Genomic DNA, 24,215 nt, shown 5'->3' on the forward strand with positions numbered 1-24,215 from the left:
TCCCACTGCCCTTCCTTCTTTAGGGATCTGGTCGATATTGCCCTCGCCCCTCCAATGAACTGCTGGGAGTTTTGCCAACTGTGTTGTTACCTTTCCAATGTTTTGTCAACTCAGAATTTCCCAGTAATTAATACTTATCTGAGGGTCAAAGAACAGGTCCTCATCCAGAGGAACAGCCTTCAACTGTTAGTAAATTAAAATACATACCCACAACATTTAAATATAGCACTAGGCTTCAAGTTACAGAAGCCCCATTCCCCACCCCAGGTCCTAGCTGACATATGCATTAGCAAAAATTGTTTTCTCGCCTCAAATGAGAAGTCGTTCAGGGCTACTGTGCCATCTCCACATATGCAATCAGAGATTCAGGAACATACCAGCCCTTCTTTCTTCCATAGCGGAATATAGTCTCCAGGCTCATGCTCACTCCTCAGCTACAGAAGTCTGACCCGGTTTTAATTTCACACAGGCAGGTGGAAGAATGGGGAAGTCAGAGATCGTCACCGTCATCGTAACAGTATAAAGAGATCTGTGAGAGTAAGCCCTCTGTAATGAGCTTGCCTAGAAGCCCACAAAATGGTTTCTCCTTCCATCTGAGTTGATCACACATATCTTTTTCATCTTTGAAAGAGCTGATGGTAGATTATGGATTTCATTTGGTCATACAGCCACCCCAGTCAATATAGGGATTCTGTTCGTGGGGAAAATGAAAACGGATAGTATGTAGGCAACCAGAAATGCATGTCAAAATGACATTTTCTTGATCAAGAAAAACTTTTTAAGTGATAGCATGGCTATGTGGAAGGAGTGCATGAGTAAGGTCTTCAAATAATTTACCATGAGATTAGCATCAACTAAATATCTTTATCATAATCTGAGTAAGATTTTAATCAACTCTGCTTTCTTACTCTTCTAACTAATGAGCATGACGCAAAACTCATTCATTCATATTTTTTCAAAGAGAAATTGGGAGGTCTATTGTAACTATTTCTGAGAAATATTCTCTTATCCTCACTTGGGGATTCAAGTTCAACAAGAGAAACAAAAATCACTGTTTCTTGGGTATCTGCAGTTAGTTATGTCTTAGGTTCTAGGAGTTAAAAAAATGTCTTCTGATTTTTAAAGATCAGATTGTAAGAACTGAAGAGGTGAAGACAGGTGTAGACCCATAGCTGAAAACTACTCCAAGTTCCTGGGCTGAGAAGCGTGTAAATGTTTATTCTATTTCATTTGTCATTTTCTCCTGGAATCACAGCCCAAGGCTCATCATCGAACTGACCAGAGAGATCAGGAGGTTCGTCACAGAAGTTACTTTGTATGTCAGGCCCAGGCTGCTTCACATCACTAAATCACTCCTATCTGTGAAGCTTCACCACATAGACCTTCATGTCCACCTTGTGTCTTCCCACAGACCTCCTCCTCCCTAAAGGGAACACTGATGCTGATCAGTACCTGAACACATAAGTCTTTCATGCAGACCACAGGTGACCTTTAATGGAATCAGCTTTTCACTTGATTACTTCAGCTCTATGATTTTTGTTCCCCTAGAGTTTAGGGCGGAGAAGGCAGTGGCACCCCACTCCAGTACTCTTGCCTGGAAAATCCCATGGACGGAGGAGTCGGGAGGGCTGCAGTCCTTGGGGTCGCTGAGGGTCAGACACAATTGAGCGACTTCACTTTCACTTTTCACTTTCATGCATTGGAGAAGGAAATGGCAACCCACTCCAGTGTTCTTGCCTGGAGAATCCCAGGGACGGGGGAGCCTGGTGGGCTGCCATCTATAGGGTCGCACAGAGTCGGACACGACTGAAGTGACTTAGCAGCAGCAGAAGCAGAGTTTAGGGCAATTATTTAATCTTTTCCCTTGTTCCTTCCTTTCAGAGTGGATTAATGTTTTGTATTTTTCCTGATGATAAAAGCTAAGTATATCACTTAGCTCTTTCTGTGTAGCAAACATCCTCCAAACTTCGGTGGCTTAGAACAACAGCTGTTTGTATAACTCCTAATTCTGTTGGGTTCACCACAAGCTGGAAGGTTCTTCTCATCTTAACTGAGTTCACTCATGTGACTCTAGTCAGTTGCCAGGGAAGTTGAGAGCTGGCTAGTCTAGTTTGTTTCTGTTCCAGGTGGTTCCTTATCCTTCAGCAGTCTGGCCTGGAAAATAAGCAAGGCTCCAAGTGAGCAACCTAGAGTCAAGGAGTGTTGAAATAGATTCCATCTCTTATAAATGCAGATCAAAAACTACAGTGAGGTTTCACCTCACACTAGTTAGAATGGCTACCATCCGCAAAAAAAAAAAAACAAAACAAAAAAAAAAACAAATCTACAGACAACAAATGCTACAGAGAGTGAGGAGAAAAAGGAACCCTCTTGCACTGTTGGTGGGAATGCAAATTGATATAGCCACTATGGAGAACAGTATGCAGATTCCTTAAAAAAATCTAGGAATGAAGCTACCATATAACCCAACAATCCCACTACTGGGCGTATACCCTGAAGAAATCATAAATGAAAAAGACACATGCATCCCAATGTTCTCTGCAACACTGTTAACAGTAGCTAAGACATGGAAGCGACCTAGATGTCCTTTGACAGATGAATAGATAAAGAAATTGTGGTACATATACATAAGGGAATATTACTCAGTCATAAAAAGGAATGCATCTGAGTGAGTTCTAATGAGGTGGATGAACATAGAGCCCATTATACAGAGTGAAGTAAGTCAGAAAGAGAAAGACAAATAGTGTATATGAATGCATATCTGTGGAACCTGGAAAGATGGTCCTGATGATCCTATCTGCTGAGCAGCAGTGGAGACACAGACATAGAGAACAGACTTGTGGGCACCGTGGGGGAAGGAGAGGGCGGGAAGAATTGAGAGAGCAGCATTGAAACATGTATGTCACCATATGCAATCAGACAGCTGGTGGCAATTTGCTGTATGATGCAGGGAGTTCAAATTCAATGTTCTGGGACAACCTAGAGGGGTGGGATGAGGTGGGAGGTGTGAAGGAAGTTCAGGAGGGAGGGGACATACATATACCTGTGGCTGACTCATGTTGACATATGGCAGACACTGACACGATATTGTGAAGCAATCATCCTCCAATTAAAAATAAATGATTAAAAAAAATAGATTCCATCTCTTGATGGGAGAAGCTGTAGTCACACTGCCAAGGACGTGGATATCAAATGGGACTAGTTGCTGTGTTTCTCTGGGCATCAATTGCTGTGGTAGAAAGATCTGTTACACTTAGATTCCTCAAGCACTTATGCAAGCTAAGCTAAGCACCATACAAATGTTACCTCATTCAATTCTCATAAGACCCCCTACAAGGTAGGTACTAATACTATACCCCTTATATAGATACGGGAACATCTGAGTGATAGCAACTGGCAGTGTGGTTCTGGAGCACTCAAAATCCCTATCTCTAACCTCTGTTGACTCTAGTGTTTTAAATCATGTACCTCTTTCAGTACTATAGGTATATGTGCATTTACTTATAAATTATATACAAGTGCTACTGTCAATCTATATGTTAAATATTAGTAAATTTGAACTTCATTCTTGCCTGTGTAGATAAAAATTATAACTATCAATAGATGTTTGAATGCATTTTTCCATTCTCTGTATGGATATCTTGTGACCTTACTTTGGAGACCATGCTAGGATCACGCGCAAGGCATTTCATGATTGCCATATCTGTCTTTGTGAAGCCATATTTAACCTAAATCCTACTTGGTACTGGATTTCAGTTCTAGTTTAGGTTAATATTGTTGACTTCAAGTGCAAATGGTTATTCACTGAACACTCAGATTACTCACCATAAACCAAACTACTGACCCCCCTTCTGGAGCTTTGTTAAGAAATCAAGATAGTATGGAGGAATGATTCTTGAAGTTCTCAGCTGGTTGTGTGCATCTGTATTCTCTGTGGAAAACATTAAATGGAGATTCTAGGTCTCACTGAGACAGTGATCTGGAGAGACAGATTCCTTGGGTTTGGGGTTAGGTCTGAAAATCTACATTTTTCGGAGGCTGCCCAGGTGACACTGACCACAGTTTGATAGATGTAAAACTTGAATTCATATCTGCCACAGGGGGGTGATTCTGGATGTCTGTTTTTGCACTTACTGTATTATTTCAGCTTTTATAAAATTAGTAAAGTAAGTAAAAATGTCCCAGCCCAACTGGCAGAATTGTTTTAATAATTAAACTTGTAGTAATTTTGTCAAAGGTCTTTCAAATGCAACACTTTAGAATGTAAAATGCTCCCCAAAGTTTTGCTAATCTATTAAAAGACATATTCTCCATGCTAATAAAATATTCTGTATATTGTTAGCTACACTTTAGTTCAGTCAAAATAAAAAGCTCTGAGCCCTTCTGTTCTAGTCACTTGGTTCCCAAGGAAAGGGACTATGGTTTACACTTCTTTGTATGAATGGGAGTACGAGAGAGCAGGGATTGAGAACACACTTTTAATAATAGACAAAAATGGACTCCAACCCTAGCTGCTACAGATCTTGCACTAATTCTTTAACTTCTGCTTCTTTATTTGCTTATTAGTCATTCTAGCTAGCAAATCCTACCTGTAAAATGTTTATGATGATAAAATGTAGTAGCATAACCAACATTTATTGCCAACTTCCTACATGCCAGATCTTATTCAAAGTGCTTGTCACATAATAACTAATTTACTTACAAAACTCTTATGATGCTGAATAGAGTTCCTGTGATGGTCGCGACTGACAGATGAGGAACTCTAAACCTAGGGAGCCAAATGGTGGCACTGGAACTCAAGCCCGTGTCTCCAGAGTCATCCTGCTGTCACTCTGCAAAGCCGCCTCTCATAAGGGGAAAGCTTCTAAGTCTCTTAGCACCTGGAAGGCACTTGGTAAATCCTCCAAAGACGAGACATATTATTACCATTATTGGATCCCCTCACAGATTCTTGACGAATGCTTTGTGCAAGGTGGTTTAATAAATTTATGTTGATTTGATTTAGAAAGAACCCTGTTGTATCCTCTTGAGCTTCTAAGGGATATAGTCAATGAGAGAGAGCCTCTTATTTTTCAGGCTAATATGATTTGTGTGGCAGCTTTTAGATTAAGTTATCTTTTATTTACAGAAGAAGATTAAATAAATATGTACAGGTCTAAGGACTTCAGAATCCTCTTGCTAAAAGTGGTTTAGAAACTTGTCTTTGTAAGACAAGGGAGAGACCTCACAGGACCAATTTCTGAAATAACTGGATTTCACTAAATGGTGCTTCTAGTATTTTTTGTTAAACGTATATTTAGAACTCTCTCCTGGTTCTTTCTTTTCTTTTTTTTTTTTTTTTCCTGGCTCTTGCATTCAGTGGTCCACAGCATCTGATGGATTCCTATTCAGTACTTTATGGCTTGCTTTTTCCTCTCATATCTTCAGCATGAATTTGTCCGTTTGTTTTTTCAAATAGGGAGCTTTTCCTGCGGAAAGACATAGAGGCAGCTTGGAATCCATGAGTAAAAAATCCGAGGCCAGAAAAACTGATGTGGTTTTATGTCCCATATATTTTGTCTTTATTTTAGCTATTTAAATAGTGGAATACGACTATCCTATAAAACATTCCCAAGCTCTAAACACCAAGGTAAAAGGACAAAAGTGAATAAAGGTTCCCCCAAGCAAAGCTGAAACTCATCTTTATACCCCTTAGGTGGTCTAATTCTCCAGGCTATAGTGTAAGAAAACTTAGTTAAGACAGCCTAATTAATAGGCTTAGGTTCTCTGAATCCAGCCTTTGTAGGTAGCTGGAGGAAATAAGAGGGGAATCAAGGGCCCTTGCCACAGTTAACCATCTGCCTGCAAGCGTTCTGGCCTGGCTCTCGGGACAGTCAGTGAGGGGTGTGTTCGTGCAGCAGGAAACCTGGCCTTCGGAGAAGGCTGCAGCCAGGCCTCTCACAGTCCTGAAAAAACCAGCCCTGTGGGAGACCTCAGTGTTCACCCCATTCCCTCCTGACCACACCTCAGGCAGTTTGTAGGCCGTCCTCAGCCTTTACCTTCCATTAGTCTGGTTTTGATCACAAAGTAGGAGGAACAAGTATTTGAGTGAATGGGACAGGCTGACTGGTTCAGTGAGTCCTGAGAGCCTAGCATGATGATGGAATCATTTTGGTATTCAAACATTTTCCATTTAGTTGCTGTGCTATTTTCTGGGGCATTGGAGTCTTACCCCTGCATCCTGCCCGCAGGCAATGGGAGATTAGATGGAGGACATGTGCGGGGATTTTAGGGATTAGATATTGAAGTAGTTACATCTCTTTTACTCATACGCCTTTAAGCAGAACACAGTCTCCTGACCACACATAACTGGAAGGGTGGCTTGAAAGTACCGTCTAGCTATATGCCCAAGAAGAAAAATAAATGGGCTTTGGTGAACCTATTTATGGAGAGCAGTTTGTTTTTTCGTATAGGATACATACTTTGTAAAATATGAGACAAATGTAGTCCTATCTCTCTGGAAAATTACGTTCAACTTTTACACTTTTGATCTTGGAATTTTTTAGTTGAAATTAGGTTTAGACATTTGGGATGGGACTGAGTATCTTTTGTGTAAGCCTGGATGTTGACTGTTGGCCGTCCATCCCCCTCACCTTGGGGTGCAGGGTACCGGATATGGAAACAGTACGATGTTGAATCTTACATCAGCCACTATTACGCTCACTGCCTTTTCAAGCTCCTGTAAGTGAAACTAAAGGAGTACCTCTTCCTGCAGCCTGCCCCATACCTGAGAGAAGTGGATCATTTTCAGATTCTATGAATTTTTAACACTTCTAATATAGTAGCTCATCACTAGATTTGTGTCTACAACCTTGTTACTGTATATTTAACTTTACTTTTCAAATTTCTGATTCTTTGCCTTTAAAGTAGCCTTACTACTTCTTCAGTATTATTAAATTAAAAAATAAGTTACACTGCTTTTTCTCTCAAATTTAATTTCATTTAATTCAATAGTATTAAATATCTACAAAATGTCAGTAACTGAGATAGCTGGGGATAGACTGCTTTTCTCTCTCAAATTTTATTGCACTTAATTCAATTGTATTAAATACCTACAAAATGTCACTTATTGAGATAGCTGGGGATATACAAGAGAAAAGGCCACCTACTGTGTCCTCAAGTTGCTGATAGACCAAGCAACAAGATACACATTCTGCTATGTGTAATGTGGAATTATTGTATAAACCAGAATATTGTGGGAACATAAAGCGACACTATTTTGTCCTGTAAACATTGTGATTGATTCTTAGAAGAGAAAACATTTGAACTAGGCATTTAAAAATAAGAGAGACTTTGTTTGGCAGAAAAGAAAATGGGAGGTGTAGATAGATATCCTTGATAGAGAGTACTTTGCAAAGAAACCTTGATGTGTTTAAGGGCTGGTGAGGATTTAGATGTGGCCAGATCAGACATGTGAAGAGAAAGAATGTGATGATCTGAGGTGGGGAGGGCAAATTGGAACCACATTTTTGTAGGGTCTTCTGTTCAATTCAGTTCAGTCGCTCAGTCGTGTCCGACTCTGAGACCACATGAATTGCAGCACGCCAGGCCTCCCTGCTCATCACCAACTCCCAGAGTTCACTCAAACTCAAGTCCATTGAGTCGGTGATGCCATCCAGCCATCTCATCCTCTGTCATCCCCATCTCCTCCTGCCCCCAATCCCTTCCAGCATCAGAGTCTTTTCCAATGAGTCAACTCTTCACACGAGGTGGCCAAATTACTGAAGTTTCAGCTTTAGCATCATTCCTTCCAAAAGAAATCCCAGGGCTGATCTCCTTCAGAATGGACTGGTTGGATCTCCTTGCAGTCCAAAGGACTCTAAAAGGTCATAATTTGGAATTAAGGGTCTTGTAAGATATGGGGAATAGCAAATGTTACTTTGCATGTATGCTGTTTCAGTTGTGTCCTACTCTTTGTGACCTACTCTTTGTGACCCTGTGGACTATGGCCAGCCAGGCTCCTCTGTCCATGGGATTCTCCAGGCAAGAATACTGGAGTGGGTTTCCATGCCCTCCTCCCGGGGATCTTCTCAACCCAGGGATCGAACCCATCTCTTATGTCTCCTACATTGGCAGGCGGGTTCTTTACCACTTGCATCACCTGGGAATCCCCAAATCTTACTTTAATAGGGGACAACTGATATTGTTGTTGTTCAGTCTCTTAATCGTGTCTGACTTTGCAACCCAATGGACTGAAGCACACCAGACTTCCCTGTCCTTCACCATCTCCTGGAGTTTGCTCAAACTAATGTCCATTGAGTTGGTGATGCCATCCAACCATCTCATCCTGTCATCGCCTTCTCTTCCTGCCTTTAATCTTTCCCAGCATCATGGTCTTTTCCAATGGGTCAGCTGTTCACATCAGGTGACCAAAGTATTGGAACTTCAGCTTCAGCATCGGTCCTTTTAATGAATATTCAGGATTGATTTCTTTAGGATTTATTGGTTTAATCTCCTTGCAGTTGAAGGGACTCTCAAGAGTCTTCTCCAACATCACAGTTCAAAAAGTATCAATTCTTTGGCACCCAGCCTTCTTTATGGTCCAGGTCTCACATTTGTATGTTACTATTGGGAAAGGAGTACATCAAGGCTGTATATTGTCACCCTGCTTATTTAACATATTCAGAGTACATCATGAGAAACACTGGGCTGGAAGAAGCACAAATTGGAATCAACATTGCCAGGAGAAATATCAATCACCTCAGATATGCAGATGACACCACCCTTATGGCAGAAAGTGAAGAGGAACTAAAAGCCTCTTGATGAAAGTGAAAGAGGAGAGTGAAAAAGTTGGCTTAAAGCTCAACATTCAGAAAACGAAGATCATGGCATCCAGTCCCATCACTTCATGGGAAATAGATGGGGAAACAGTGGAAACAGTGGCTGACTTTATTTTGGGGGGCTCCAAAATCACTGCAGATGGTGTTTGCAGCCATGAAATTAAAAGATGCTTACTCCTTGGAAAGAAAATTATGACCAACATAGATAATATACTCAAAAGCAGAGACATTACTTTGCCAACAAAGGTTCATCTAGTCAAGGCTATGGTTTTTGCAGTGGTCATGTATGGATGTGAGAGTTGGACTGTGAAGAAAGCTGAGCACCGAAGAATTGATGCTTTTGAACTGTAGTGTGGGAGAAGACTCTTGAGAGTCCCTTGGACTGCAAGGAGATCCAGCCAGTCCGTTCTAAAGGAGATCAGTCCTGGGTTTTAGTTGGAAGGACTGATGCTAAAGCTGAAACTCCAAGACTTTGGCCACCTCATGCGAAGAGTTGGCTCATTGGAAAAGACTCTGATGGTGGGAGGGACTTGGGGCAGGAGGAGAAGAGGATGACAGAGGATGAGATGGCTGGATGGCCTCACTGACTCGATGGACATGAGTTTGAGTGAACTCCAGGAGTTGGTGATGGACAGGGAGGCCTGGCATGCTGCGATTAATGGGGTTGCAAACAGTCAGACACGACTGAGTGACTGAACTGAACTGAACTGATTGGGAAAACCATAGCTTTGACTACACGGACCTTTGTTGGCAAAGTAATGTTTCTGCTTTTTAACATGCTGTCTAGGTTGGTCACAGCTTCTTCTAGGGAGCGAGCATTCTTTAATTTCATGATTGCAGTCACTGTCCACAATGATTTTGGAGGCCAAGAAAATAAAGTCTGTCACTTTTTCCACTGTTTCACCATATGTTTGCCATGAAGTGATGGGACCAGATGCCATGATCTTCTTTTTATGAATGTTGAGCTTTAAGTCAGCTTTTCACTCTCTTCTTTCAGCTTCACAAAGAGACTCTTTAGTTCCTCTTCACTTTCTACCATAAGGGTGGTATCATCTGCATATCTGAGGTTCTTGATATTTCTCCATGCAATCTTGATTCCAGTTTATGCTTCATCATGCCTGGCATCTCACATGATATACTCTGCATGTAAGTTAAATAAGTAGGATGACGATATACAGCCTTGACATACTTCTTTCCTAGTTGGGAACCAGTCTGATGTTCCATGTCCAGTTCTATTGCTTCTTCACTTGCAGGTGGGTTTCTCAGGAGGCAGGTAAGTGTGGCTGCTAAGTCACATCAGTCGTGTCCGACTCTGTGCAACCCCATAGACGGCAGCCCACCAGTGCCCCCCATCCCTGGGATTCTCCAGGCAAGAACATTAGAGTGGGTTGCCATTTCCTTCTCCAGTGCATGACAGTGAAAAGTGAAAGTGAAGTCGCTCAGTCATATCCAACTCTTAGCTACCCCATGGACTGCAGCCCAGCAGGCTCCTCCGTCCATGGGATTTGCCAGGCAAGAGTACTGGAGTGGGTCGCCAGTGCCTTCTCCGGGAGGAAGGTAAGGTGGTCTGGTATTCCCATATCTTTAGGAATTTCCCACAGTTCGTTGTGATCCATACAGCCAAAGGCTTGAACATAGTAAACTAAGCCGAAGTAGATGTCTTTCTGGAATCCACTTGCTTTTTCTATGATCCAATGGATGTTGGAAATTTGATCTCTGGATCCTCTTCCTTTTCTAAATCCAGCTTGTACATCTGGACATTCTCAGTTCATGTACTGCTAAAGCACAGCTTGAAGGATTTTGAGCTTTACCTTGCTAGTACATGAAATGAGTACAATTGTGTTTGAACATTCTTTGGCAATTCCCCTCTTTGGGCTTGGAATGAGAAATGACCTTTTCCAGTCCTGTGGCCACTGCTGAGTTTTCCAAATTTGCTGGCATATCAAGGGCAGCAGTTTCATCACATCATCTTTTAGGATTTAAAGTAGTTCAGCTGGAATTCCATCACCTCCACTAGCTTTATTCATAGGGATGCTTCTTAAAGCCCACTTGACTTTGCACTCCAGGATATTACCACTGTGTTTCTCTCTCATACACATTTTTTCCCCCAAAGGGCTAGAAATGTAGCTCTCAAGTAATATGAGATCATATTTATATGGATCAAAAATGTATATACTTCCAGCTTCTGATAATGACAGAATAACCTGTATTGGACTAGCCATCCCACTAATAGTATATACAGATTTTTGGCAAAATAAAAAAGCAATGACAAAAAGTATTTACTGGCAGTAGAGAGCAACTAAAAGCAGTCAATCCTCTTAAAGGAAAAAACCACACTGAGTGAAATCTACAGTTAAATGGCTTTGACCTTGAGGGCTCCATCTACCCAGCCTGGCAAATGGTTGTTGGGGCTCAGATTGAAAACAATAGGTTTATTGGCTTTAGGAATCATAGAACTGACTTTGGGGTTGTCAGAATGAGTAGGAATTCTGATAAGGATCTCAGAACAGGGACAGTCACAGAGTGGGAACCACTGAATCTATAAATGAATACCTTCAATCTTTGGTTGAACTTTGACCTATGCTTGTGCAAGGAGGTACTCCCTGGAGTCCAGGAAGGAAATCAAAGCTGGAAGGCTGAGGGTGCTGACTAGAGCGTTCATCATCTTCTCAGTGTAAGGATAGCCAGTTTAGAATTTTAATCCCCCCAGGTTAGAGGGAATTGCAAAACACCTTGGAACTTGCACTAAAACCCCTGAAGGTTCATGCTTTAGGAATAAAGACTATATCCTAGGACTAAGAGAAAAAATGACCAGCCTTAACAAAGCCTAGAGCTCAGTTTCCCTGTTACCTGGCAGTTAACTGCCTGCTGGGATAAACTTAAATACCATTTGGAGAAAGAAAATAAAATCTAAAGCCTCTCCAACATATTCACAGTATTCATATGCCATCAGTAATTCCTTCACCTGAAAAGAAATAAGAAAATGTGACCGAGAGTCATATGAAAATCAGCCAATAAAAACAGATTAATAGCTGACCCAGATATTGAAATTGGCATACAGGGACTCCAAAATTATGTGAAATCTGTTAATTCATTTTCCTTGGTGGCTAAGATGGTGAAGAATCTACCTGCAATGCACAAGACCCAGGTTCCATCCCTTGGTCAGGAAGGTCCCCTGGATAGAGGAATGGCTACCCACTCCAGTATTTTTGCCTGGAGAATTGCATGGACAGAGGAGCCTGGCAGGCTACAGTTGGACGTGGCTGAGTGAATAACACACAAAGCATAGCAATGGGTTAAAATATGGGAATTTTCAGGAGTGATATGAAAACTATAAAAAAATGAAAATCACAAGAACTGAAAAAATAAAATATCTAACATTTCAAAAAATTGTATGGAACAAATAATACATTTAACACAACTCAGTAATAAAAAGATGATAAAAATTAGCAGAAGACATGGAAAGACACATCCAAAAAGAATATATATAAATGGCCAGTAAAAAATTGGCAAGATACTTGATACCGTTAATCCCAGGGAAATGAAAATTGAAATCATGAGATACCTCTTTATGTCTGTTAGGATTGCTAAAATGGAAATATCTGAAAACACCAAAGACTGCCAAAATTTGAACTCTCCTACATTGCTGAGGGTGTATGGAAACTGGTATAATCACTTGAGAAAATTATATATTAATTCTTTGTAAAGTAAAACATATACTAGGTCAGCAATTTTATTCACCAGTATTTGTCCAATGGAAATGAAAACGTACAGGCACAAAACAAAGAGTTATTCATTATAGCCAAAAATATAAATACTATAATTCCTACTCACAGATGAATGGATTTAAAAAATATGTTATATTCAACAATGGGATATTACTCAGGAATGAAAAGGAATGAAATATTAATACATGCAACAACACAGATGAATCTAAAAAATATGCTGAGTGAAGGAAGCTAGCCCCCTCCACCATCTCTTATATGAAGATTATATATGACAAGACTTAGCTAAGGTGACTGAAGTTGGAACATGGGGTCCCTCTGGATGGTAAGAGGGGAATCCTATGGAAAAGATACAGAACTTTTCTAAGCTTTATTGGCATTATTGCTCCATAAGTGTATATACATTTGTTAAAACTCATCAAAACTCCACTTCACATCTGTGCATTTGATTGCATGTACGTTGTAATTCGTAGAACTGATGAGAATTAAAAAGTAGCATGACATAGTGTTTCAGTACGCCACATGCAAGAGCTGAGGTCAGGCCGCCTGGTTTCTAGTTCCAAAGGCAGTGAACTACAGCAGTTAATAACATGGCTGCTCCATCAGACAGAACTGGAGCGCTGAATCACATCGCCAGTGTTTTGTGATTTTGTGAACGTAGGCAACTCACTAACCTCCTTTAAGCTCCCATTAAATGGAGATTATAAAATTAGTATGTACTTTATGCGTGTCCTTAGTATAGTGCCTGGCATGTGGATGCACTCAATACATTTAAGCTGTAGTAGTTATTATTAAATAGCTCTTTGGCTCGACTTTCATTTCCCTAATGCAGTCATGAATGCTGGTATAACCATGAAGATTTTGTGAATTAGATATTTACAAACTGCATTTTCTGCAGTCTAAATAATGCAGCAATATTTAACAGCATATGATTAAGTACACTATCAAATCCTATTTTAGTTATCCATTTCAAACTAAGTAACTAATGATCTCTTTGCCAAGAAAAAATATTCACATATTCACTTTAAAATACTTCTCTTGATGCTCTTGTAAAATATTTAAACACAGAGAAATTTGAACCTAATTTTTTTCTTAATAGTTTCACCTTCTCTTTCACATCCCATAATCACTTTTAATATTTTGGTATATACCTTTCTAGTACATGTGTACTATACATGTAAATGTGGGTGTGTATGTATGTGTGCTTGTATTACATTTGTAAACAAAACTGTGACTATACATAAAAAATAGATAAAATAGATATGTTTTAAAATAGATACTATATGTTGTATATGTATCACATATTGTATCTATTTCTTAAAACTGGCATTTCACTTAGAAATATTTTCATATTTAGAACTGACTACTGTGTGGATCACAATAAACTGTGGAAAATTCTAAAAGAGATGGGAATACCAGACCACCTGACCTGCCTCTTGAGAAACCTATATGCAGGCCAGGAAGGAACAGTAAGAACTGGACAAGGAGCAACAGACTGGTTCCAAATAGGAAAAGGAGTACGTCAAGGCTGTATATTGTCACCCTGCTTATTTAACTTCTATGCAGAGTACATCATGAGAAATGCTGGGCTGGAAGAAGCACAAGCTGGAATCAAGATTGCCGGGAGAAATATCAATCACCTCAGATATGCAGATGACACCACCCTTATGACAGAAAGTGAAGAGGAATTAAAAGGCCTTTTGATGAAAGTGAAAGAGGAGAGTGAAAAAGTTGGCTTAAAGCTCAACATTCAGAAAACGAGGATCATGGCATCTGGTCCCATCATGGGAAATAGATGGGGAAACAGTCGAAACAGTGGCAGACTTTATTTTTCTGGCTCCAGAATCACTGCAGATGGTGTTTGCAGCCATGAAATTAAAAGATATTTACACCTTGGAAGTGAAGTTATGACCAACCTAGATAGCATATTCAAAAGCAGAGACATTACTTTGCCGACTAAGGTCCATCTAGTCAAGGCTATGGTTGTTCTATGTATGGATGTGAGAGTTGGACTGTGAAGAAGGCTGAGTGCCGAAGAATTGATGCTTTTGAACTGTGGTGTTGGAGAAGACTCTTGAGAGTCCCTTGGACTGCAAGGAGATCCAACCAGTCCATTCTGAAGGAGATCAGTCCTGGGTGTTCATTGGAAGGACTAATGCTAAAGCTGAAACTCCAAGAATTTGGCCACCTCATGTGCAGGGTTGACTCATTGGAAAAGGCCCTGATGTTGGGAGGGATTGGGTGGGGGCAGGAGGAGAAGGGGATGACAGAGGATGAGATGTCTGGATGGCATCATCAACTCAATGGAGCTGAGTTTGAGTGAACTCCGGGAGTTGGTGATGGACAGGGAGGCCCGGCATGCTGCGATTCATGGGGTACCAAAGAGTCGGACATGACTGAGTGACTGAAGTGAAGTGAACTGAACTTGCATATCAAGTTGACCTGTTCTTTTTAACAACTGTATAATAGTTCACAAAGTAAAATTGCTATGTGAAAGAGTGCACAAAACTTATGACCTTTTTTTTTTTTTTTTTGTAACAGAAAAAATTATATGTGTGAGTGTGTGTGAATAGCCAGTGAAAGAGCAACAAATATCAGACTGCTGAAGAGTTCTCTAGGTGGGAGGGTAAATAGTGGTATTCGTATTCTTCTTCCTTCTCTATGTTTTTCTTTTTTTATATGAGAATAATAGTTATTTAAAAGTTTACACAAAACTTCCACCTAAGGAGTTTAAGATAATATTAGTTACTACCATTAACAGGGCACATAATGTTATATTATTCGAATTCCATGCATAACTCTGTTAGACGCAGCCATTCTTGACCCTGATTGCTAAGGAAACTGGGGCTTGAGCAGCATATGGCTGGTAAAGGTAGAGTATGGATTTCAAGTAGGTTTGCTGAAACACTGTAGTATAGAGTTCATTTTGCTGTGAGGGTCTTTGAGGTTCAGGCTTATTCTCAGATTTTCCAGGTCTGCAAACAGTGATGTAGGAAAGCCCAGATGAGCTTTTTTCCCTAAGGGACTTGTTCAGCCAAAACATGTTTCCTTTTCAGTCAGTAGTAGCAAAAGCCACTTGTTCATTTAGACAAGTTACATACCCCTCAGTGAAAAATTTCCCATTCAATATCTAGTTTCCCATCAAAATAATGATAATAGTAAAGAATGATCAATTACATGGTGTGGTGGACTCTGAACTATTGCACTTGTGCGCTCAGTAGCTCGGTTGTATCCAACTCTTTGTGACCCATGACTGTAGCCCTCCAGCCTCCCTTGGAAATGGAATTTTCCAGGAAAGAATACTGGAGTGGGTTGCCATTTCCTTCTTCAGTTATTCAGTTCAGTTCAGTCTCTCAGTCGTGTCTGACTCTGCGACCACATGAATTGCAGTGCGCCAGGCCTCCTTGTCCATCACCAACTCCTGGAGTTCACTCAGACTCACGTCCATCGAGTCCGTGATGCCATCCAGCCATCTCATCCTCTGTCGTCCCCTTCTTCTCCTGCCCCCAATCCCTCCCAGCATCAGGGTCTTTTCCAATGAGTCAACTCTTCGCATGAAGTGGCCAGAGTATTGGAGTTTCAGCTTTAGCATCATTCCTTCCAAAGAACACCCAGGACTGATCTCCTTCAGAATGGACTGGTTGGATCTCCTTGCAGTCCAAGGGACTCTCAAGAGTCTTCTCCAACACTACAGTTCAAAAGCACCAATTCTTCGGTGCTCAGCTTTCTTCACAGTCCAACTCTCACGTCCATACATGACCACAGGAAAAACCATAGCCTTGACTAGATGGACCTTTGTTGGCAAAGTAATGTCTCTGCTTTTGAATATGCTATCTAGGTTGGTCATAACTTCACTTCCAAGGAGTAAATGTCTTATAATTTCATGGCTGCAGTCACCATCTGCAGTGATTTTGGAGCCCCCCAAAATAAAGTCTGACACTGTTTCCACTGTTTCCCCATCTATTTGCCATGAAGTGATGGGACCAGATGCCATGATCTTCATTTTCTGAATGTTGAGCTTTAAGCCAACTTTTTCGCTCTCCTCTTCCACTTTTATCAAGAGGCTTTTGAGTTCCTCTTCACTTTCTGCCATAAGGGTGGTGTCATCTGCATATCTGAGGTGATTGATATTTCTCCTGGCAATCTTGATTCCAGCTTGTGTTTCTTCCAGTCCAGCGTTTCTCATGATGTACTCTGCATAGAAGTTAAATAAGCAGGGTGACAATATACAGCCTTGACGTACTCCTTTTCCTATTTGGAACCAGTCTGTTGTTCCATGTCCAGTTCTAACTGTTGCTTCCTGACCTGCATACAGATTTCTCAAGAGGCAGGTCAGGTGGTCTGTATTCTCATCTCTTTCAGAATTTTCAAGTTTATTGTGATCCACAAAGTCAAAGGCTTTGGCATAGTCAATAGAGCAGAAATAGATGTTTTTCTGGATGTTTTTCGATGATCCAGCAGATGTTGGCAATTTGATCTCTGCTTCCTCTGCCTTTTCTAAAACCAGCTTGAACATCTGGAAGTTCATGGTTCATGTATTGCTGAAGTCTGGCTTGGAGAATTTTGAGCATTACTTTACTAGCATGTGAGATGAGTGCAATTGTGCGGTAGTTTGAGCATTCTTTGGCATTGCCTTTCTTTGGGATTGGAATGAAAACTGACCTTTTCTAGTCCTGTGGCCACTGCTGAGTTTTCCAAATGCTGGCATATTGAGTGCAGCACTTTCACAGCATCATCTTCCAGGATTCGGACCACTAATAATTATAATTATAATTCCTCTATAATTATAATTCCTGTTTGGTTTTCACAGCCCAGATAACTATTACTCTCTCTCTCTCATTCTCTTAACCCTTCGTTTTAGTCTTGCATTTCCTTTCTTTCCAAGGAACTCACTCAGTAACAACTAGATTATGTGTATTCAGTCTTAGCCCCCTACCTATTTGCTCGCCCCTAATCTGGTCAAATGAACCTTTAATTTCCAGTGGCATCAGCTGTGTGTTTTCAGAAGGTCGTTCTCGTTGTGAAGGGCAGTGATGAAGCAGGGCGAGGTGAGATTCAAAGAGGTGGTGAGACCCGGGCTTGGGGAGGAGCAGGGCCTCTTCAGTGAGCATAGCTGGAGCAAGAGCTTGCGGAGGTTCTTCTTTCCATGTCAAGAGAGCGAGGGCTGCTCCTCTAGGCACTTTTCCAGACGTGAGCCACTCTCGCCCGCCTTCTAACCCCTAGATACCCTGCAGATACCTACTGTATCTGTGCCATGCCGTTGAGAGGGGAAGGAACTTAGAGGTCTGGGTCTTTCTTCCACAGCTTTACTGTCTCAGTTTTGCCGCAGTGGCAAATGTTCCCGAGTGCTTTTTTTTTCTCTTGCTTCTTGACCTTTCTTCTTCTATAACCTGTGGTGTACTGGAGGCAACACTTACCACCTTGGAGACAGGATCAGTAGCATTTCTTCAGAATCCTGTGTTTAGGGGACATGGAGTTGATAGCTTGAAATGGACATGGTGGGAGTAGTTACCCAGTTGATGCTGGAACAGACTACAAATCCAGGCTGCAGTACAAGCTAAGGATCCTGTTATTTAACGTTAAACTGCACGCTGTTTCCTGAACCCTGCTCCTTCTGCCGACCACATGAACTGGAGGCACAGAGAGAGAACTGGAGAGGAGAAAATGAGGTTTAAGGGACTGAACACCATGGGTTTCCTTCCCCAGGGGTGTGGTGATTTCTAAGAGGGAAAACTTGAGTTCCTTGGCTTTCCCTGTCCCCGGTTGTGCCTTTATTTCCAAAAGAGCAAACATGGGCTAACTTTTTTCTCTCTCCGGCAGTGGATGGCTGTATTCACAGAGCAGCTGGGCCCTGTCTGCTCGCTGAATGTCGTAACCTGAACGGCTGTGAAACTGGACATGCAAAGATCACGTGTGGCTATGACCTGCCTGCAAAATGTGAGTTCAGCTCTTTTGAGTACTGTTTCTAAATCAGATGAGCGCTCTTGTTTTATTCCTCAGGTGGGTAACTGGAGGAGGAAGTGGCAGTGGTGATGTTTAATTAAATGTGCTTGTACTGAGATTTTGTACATGGTAATGAAATGTGTTTTGTGAATACATCTCCAAATATATATATATAGTAATGTTTAATTGTAGGTGATTTTTGTTCAGATCCTCGACAAAGTGTCTCTGAAACAGAAAAATAAAAATATGAGCACACTATACCTTACAGTATTTAAATGCTGTGGAGTGACAGCTTCTAGAAATGATGCCAATTTCTTATTCCTTGTTCAGGTTTCTTGATTGCGGATGTGTTTAGAGCAAAGGAGATCAAAGTGATGTATTGTGTTTTCAGCTGCCATGGAAAGGCTGATTGGCAATTACAGCCAAGGCATCTGTCACGCTTGGCTTTTAGGAAAAGCCAATGGAATGTGGTTGTCAGAGTGAGAATGTATTTGCTCTTTAGAATGTGGAATGGTCAAAATTTCCATTATATTTGAATGGAGAGGAGTATTGCATTTGATTGACCTTGTTGCTTAGTCATTTAGCCAACTGCGTAGGGTGATGCGGAATAAATAATACTGAAAGAGAAGCTGGTTAAAGGCACAGATTTTTTGTATCACATAATCTTCAGGGCTTGGGGGTGGAGTTACAGGGTTTCATTGTACCATTAAGCCATGCACTGGTCTGGAAATTGGGAAACCAATTGGTTGTTTATTCCATTCACCTGCTTTTTACGATAACCTTCTGGTGAGCACTTTTTTTGCGGGGGTTAAAAATGAAGTTGATTACTTTTTACTGTTTTAATCGTGGGGAATATGTGACTAAAAAGTCATAACACAACCTTTGGACTCTATAGACCAGTTATAGGAATGGATTTGTCATGGATATGTGTGAGTGGCGAGATCAAGTGTGTTACAGTCTTAAGACTGAAGTATATTTAAATTTGAGGATTTTTAGTGAGCAGTAACATATTAAAATGATATTCTTTGTAGAAATTACAATACTGCATTCTGGATTCCTCACAGTATACTGCTAGCGAAACTACGTCTGCTAAATACTGTTTACTTTTTCCTTTAGTGGCTTCTCCTGTTCCTTTCCTTGTTAGTGTTTTTACCTTGTGTGAAAGAGTCAAATCACGGGCCAATGGCCTTCCCTCCTACTTGGAAAGTATATTTAGGTCAGGTAAGTCCTCTGCGTGCAGTGGTGTTCAGAGCACTCCCTCTGACTCAGAGGCCCTGAGTATTAAAGGAGGTTTCCCTTTCCGGGATGGTCCGATTCCCCATTTACCAATATTGGTCATTCTTCCTTCTTACCGCCATACTACCTTTGTGATACAGTCGACCGATTCCACCCTGAGGACAAGCAGATTAGTGATGATTTTCAGACTGGTGACTGTCCTTAGACCAATGAATAAGTGTAGTCTCCTATTGGTTCAGTACTTTCTTTCTTATAAGTTAAAGCACGCATCAGAAGTTCTTCAGCCCTGAGATTTTTCTGAAGACAGATAGCCTCAGAATCATTAACTATGACCAAATTAAATGGTGACTCTCTTGTATGGAGAGACACCGTGATCACTGTTTTTCGTGTGCTTGCTCCTGTCTTAAATCCCTCCTGTATGAGCTTCCTTGATTGTCATTCAGCTCAGTTCAGAGTTGTTGAAGGCTCCTACACCACCAGACACTGAGGTACAGAGATCAGTGTATACCTGTGCTCGAGGAATTCCATGACTGGGATTCCTGGGCATTCCAGGGCAAGTAAGTCTTTGTCGAACAAGGACTCTAGCCGTGGAAAAGTCAATCGCCAGAACTCGGTATGGAATCTTTGTGAGCTGAGATACTGAATCAGATGACACACCAGCCCAGAGGGCACATCTAGGGAGAAATCCAGCAGGGTAGCAGTTCCCAGACTAGAATGGCAGAACCACGTCAAGAACGCCGCAGATATGGGGTATTTGTGAATAGATCTCAGTGTTTCTCTATGTTTAATGAGATTAATGCTCTACATTAAAAAACATAAAAACAATGAAAACAATAAGAAATGAGTAATAACAGCTTAGACTTTGCACACTACCCTGTAGTGTATCACAGTACTTTCACCAGCCCTGGTGTTTTAGATTATATTTTATAAACATTGTGTGTATTCCTTTTCCCTTTCCCTGTCCCTGAGAGATATTTTTCTTTCTCATCAATTTGGTTCATCCATTTCAGAGTCATTAACAATTCACAGATGTGCTTTTGTAGCGAAAGAATGAAAAGGGAGCTCATTACATACTGTTTGGGTCATTTTTCCCTTCCATATTTAATAATTCCATGACAGTTTGACAGCAGAGTCTAGTTCCTATCTGTCCTTTGTGACAGCAGTTTTATCATTTAAGGTACTAAAGCCAGTCATCCAGTCACCAGTGATAATATCTTCGTGCGTTAGCAATTTGTTTGCAAAATGCTGTTGTCTGGGTTATAGACAAACTTGGTAATTTTGGACTGCTCTTTGCTTCCTTCATGCTTGCTAAATTAATCTATTCATAAGTGCTTGTATTTGAATTAATTATACTTAGAGTCTGTATTCTGTGATCTATCCTAATCGGTGGAGTGATAAGCCTCAAAGATTTAGCATTTCTTCACTGCTTGGATATTTTGAATGATTTTTTTTTTTTTGATGTAGAATGGCCAGTCATTCTTATCAAAAGTTATGAGTGGAAGGAATATTGGTCAGTATTTTAAGGAATTGACTTAGAATGTGGACTAGGACTATTTGTATGATTTGACCTTGTGAAACACTCTCTTTTATAATATTAATTTTTTTGGATTCATAATAAAATTTAGATTTCTATAGGTTTTTATTGCCAACCAGTTGGACATTTCTGTCCATGCTGTCGTCATTCTTTGGGAGGCTCGGCTTCATGTAGCCAAGGCTTGTCCATCTCAATTTCAATCCTGGGATCAATATCTAGCATATGTGCCAAGTTAACATGAACGAATGAATGGTTTCAAACATTTTCACCTGACAAAACAAAGAGGGTTTTGCCTGTTGCTTCTACTTCTAATTCTTGCCCTCCTGCAGTCCATTCTGCCCAGTCTTCGTAGATGAATGTTCCTAAATTCAAAGTCCCTGTGATTGTCTACAGGCTCCAGGTGACGTGGGACCCTCCTTACCGTCTCTGTCCTCCCGCTCACTCACACAGCCTGCTTTGCTTGATCTTTAATGCCTTTCCATTAGCATCCCCTCCACCTGGGATTCTGTTCGTCCAGATATATGTGTGGTTGTTGCCCTCACCTAATTCAAATCCTTGCTCAAACCTCACCTCAGGTATCACCCTAACTCACCTATTTTTAATTACTTCTCTATGTTACTTATAATTGTCTATCTGTAGCATGTAACCTTCAAATACACTATGTCATTTACTTATTTAGTTTCTTGTCTGTGTCCCCAGATTGGAATGAGGGCAGTAGTTGTTTTTCTGCATCTTTTTCATTTATTATTGTATCCATACAGAAAAAAAAAAGTATGACACTTAATAGGGGCTCAATAAATATTTTGAATGAATGAATAAAATCTGACTCTGTGCTGTGCTTAATCACTCAGTCATGTCCAACTCTTTGTGACCCTTTGGACTATAGCCCACCAGGCTTCTCCATTCATGGGGTTTCTCCAGGCAAGAATACCTGAGTGGGTTCCAATACCCTCTTCCAAAATCTAGTTCTACTCCTCTCCAAATCCTTCAGTGGGATTTTCCTCAAACACAGACTTGTTAACCTGATTATCTTTGGCCTTCCATGATTTACTCTCCTATCTTGAGCTGCTTACGACCTTTTACATGATCTGAATTGCTCAAGATGGCATGTCTGTACATGGTACATGGGATCTATGTTGGAGAATTTCTAGAGAATTCTGTCTTCCTTTCTACTTATCTTCCAAACTCAGCTCAAATATCACTTCTGCCATGAAGCAACTCAACTAAAAGTACCTTCTTTTTCCTCAAAATCCAGAAGACTCCATGTTAACATGCTGAGAGCACATGTCACTTGCTATTATTATTGTTATTTATGCAAACTTTCCATCTTCCTAGAAGTCTCTTGTGTATAATGGCTACTAGAGAAATATCTGTCAAATGCATTGATTGTTAAAGGCGGCAGACTGGTTGATAACTGCTGATAGAAAAAGGAAAGTTGTTCAGTTGAGTCTGACTCTTTGCGATCCTGTGGTCTGCAGCCCATCAGGTCCTCTGTCCATGCTCCGGGGAAGAGTGCTGGAGTGGGTTGCCATTCGCTTCTCCAGGGGATCTTCCCAACCCAGGGATCAAACCTGGCTCTCCTGCATTGCAGGCGGATTCTTTACCAACTGAGCTACTAGGGAAGCCCCAGTTGCTGGTCTGGGGGATGTAAATGTATACTAATATTTCTAAGAAATTATGAAATCAGTGTTATATATTGTGTTTTTTAAATCATATTTTACCATATACCTAATTCCAAAGTCTTTTATCTAAGAAATTTAGTCTTTTTTAAAAAAATTATAGTTGATTTATAATGTTAGTTTCAGGTGTATAGCAAAGTGATTCAGTTATATATATATATATATATTCTTTTTCAATTCTTTTCTATTATAGGGTATTATAAGATACTGAATATAATTCCCGTGCTGTACAGTAGGTCCTTGTCATTTGTCTATTTTGTATACAGTAGTATGTATCTGTTAACCCCCAGCTCCTAGCTTATCACTCTCCCGCCCTACCACCATTTCCCGTATGGTGACCATAATTTGTTTTCTATGTCTGTGAGTCTGCTTCTAGTTTGCAAAGAAGTTCATTTCTGTTATTTTAAGAAATTTAATCTTAATGGACCTTCTTCTAAAGGTGAACAAAAAAAAAGAAGTCACATCAACTTTATTTGATGATTTTTATCATAGGTCACATGTCTATTTTATTTCTTGAGAATGCGCCACTTTTAGGCCTTAGGGCTGAATAATCATCAAAGATAAATGGGAAAATGTTAAATTTGTGTATATAAAATGGTGGACTCTGTTTTTTTAAAAACATGCTTCTATTTAATCTCTGTGCAACATCAAAGGGCACTATTAGCATCCAATGCAGTGCTTTCCATTAATCATTTGAGGGGAAACTCTTGGGCGAGAGACCACAGCACAACACGTGTGAATGCCATGGAGTGGTGGGCCCAGCATCCTTAGAGTATTCCCAGGTGCAGTAATAATCAGATCATCGTAGCTTAAAAAAGGTACTGTTGATAATAATTAGGACTTCTCTTGTGTCCTTCATCAAGAAATCATAGTGCTTTGAGACATTCGCTCAGTAGTCCGTTTGAAATGTCTGTGAGGAACTGAGATCGTGAGTGATGTTTTCTTCCAACACACAGAGAAATTCAAGTACAGAGAGTGTAAATCTGTTGCTCGCAGTAACAAACCAGGTCCGTATTCCAGGCGTGGAAGGGACCAAGTCGGTATTCCTGAGCTAGGGAGCGAGTCTGCGGCCAGGGAGCGCCGGGCCTGCTGCTTGTTTTTGTAAATAGAGGTTTTGTCAGAACACAGACGGGCCCGTGTGTTTACACAGCGTCTGTGGCTGCTGTCATGGGACAGCGCTTAGCAGTTGAGACCAGGATTGTACGGCCACAAAGCCTGAAACATCACTGTCTGACCCTTTGCTGGAAAAGTTGGCCAACAACTAGTCTGTGGCAATACT

General features: G+C 40.8%; 1 protein-coding gene across 2 annotated transcripts in view; it reads left to right on the forward strand.

The window, feature by feature from the left end:
• MACROD2 (mono-ADP ribosylhydrolase 2) overlaps positions 1 to 24,215 on the forward strand; it is a 2,324,156-nt gene that overhangs the window by 760,313 nt on the left and 1,539,628 nt on the right. For both annotated transcript variants that reach the window (XM_027976486.2, XM_042230293.1), the window contains exon 5: positions 18,365 to 18,481. In XM_027976486.2, coding sequence (XP_027832287.1) covers positions 18,365 to 18,481 — 117 coding nt within the window. The remainder of the gene's footprint in view (positions 1 to 18,364; positions 18,482 to 24,215) is intronic.

Source organism: Ovis aries, chromosome 13 (assembly GCF_016772045.2).
Source record: "Ovis aries strain OAR_USU_Benz2616 breed Rambouillet chromosome 13, ARS-UI_Ramb_v3.0, whole genome shotgun sequence".
Lineage (NCBI taxonomy): Eukaryota > Metazoa > Chordata > Mammalia > Artiodactyla > Bovidae > Ovis > Ovis aries.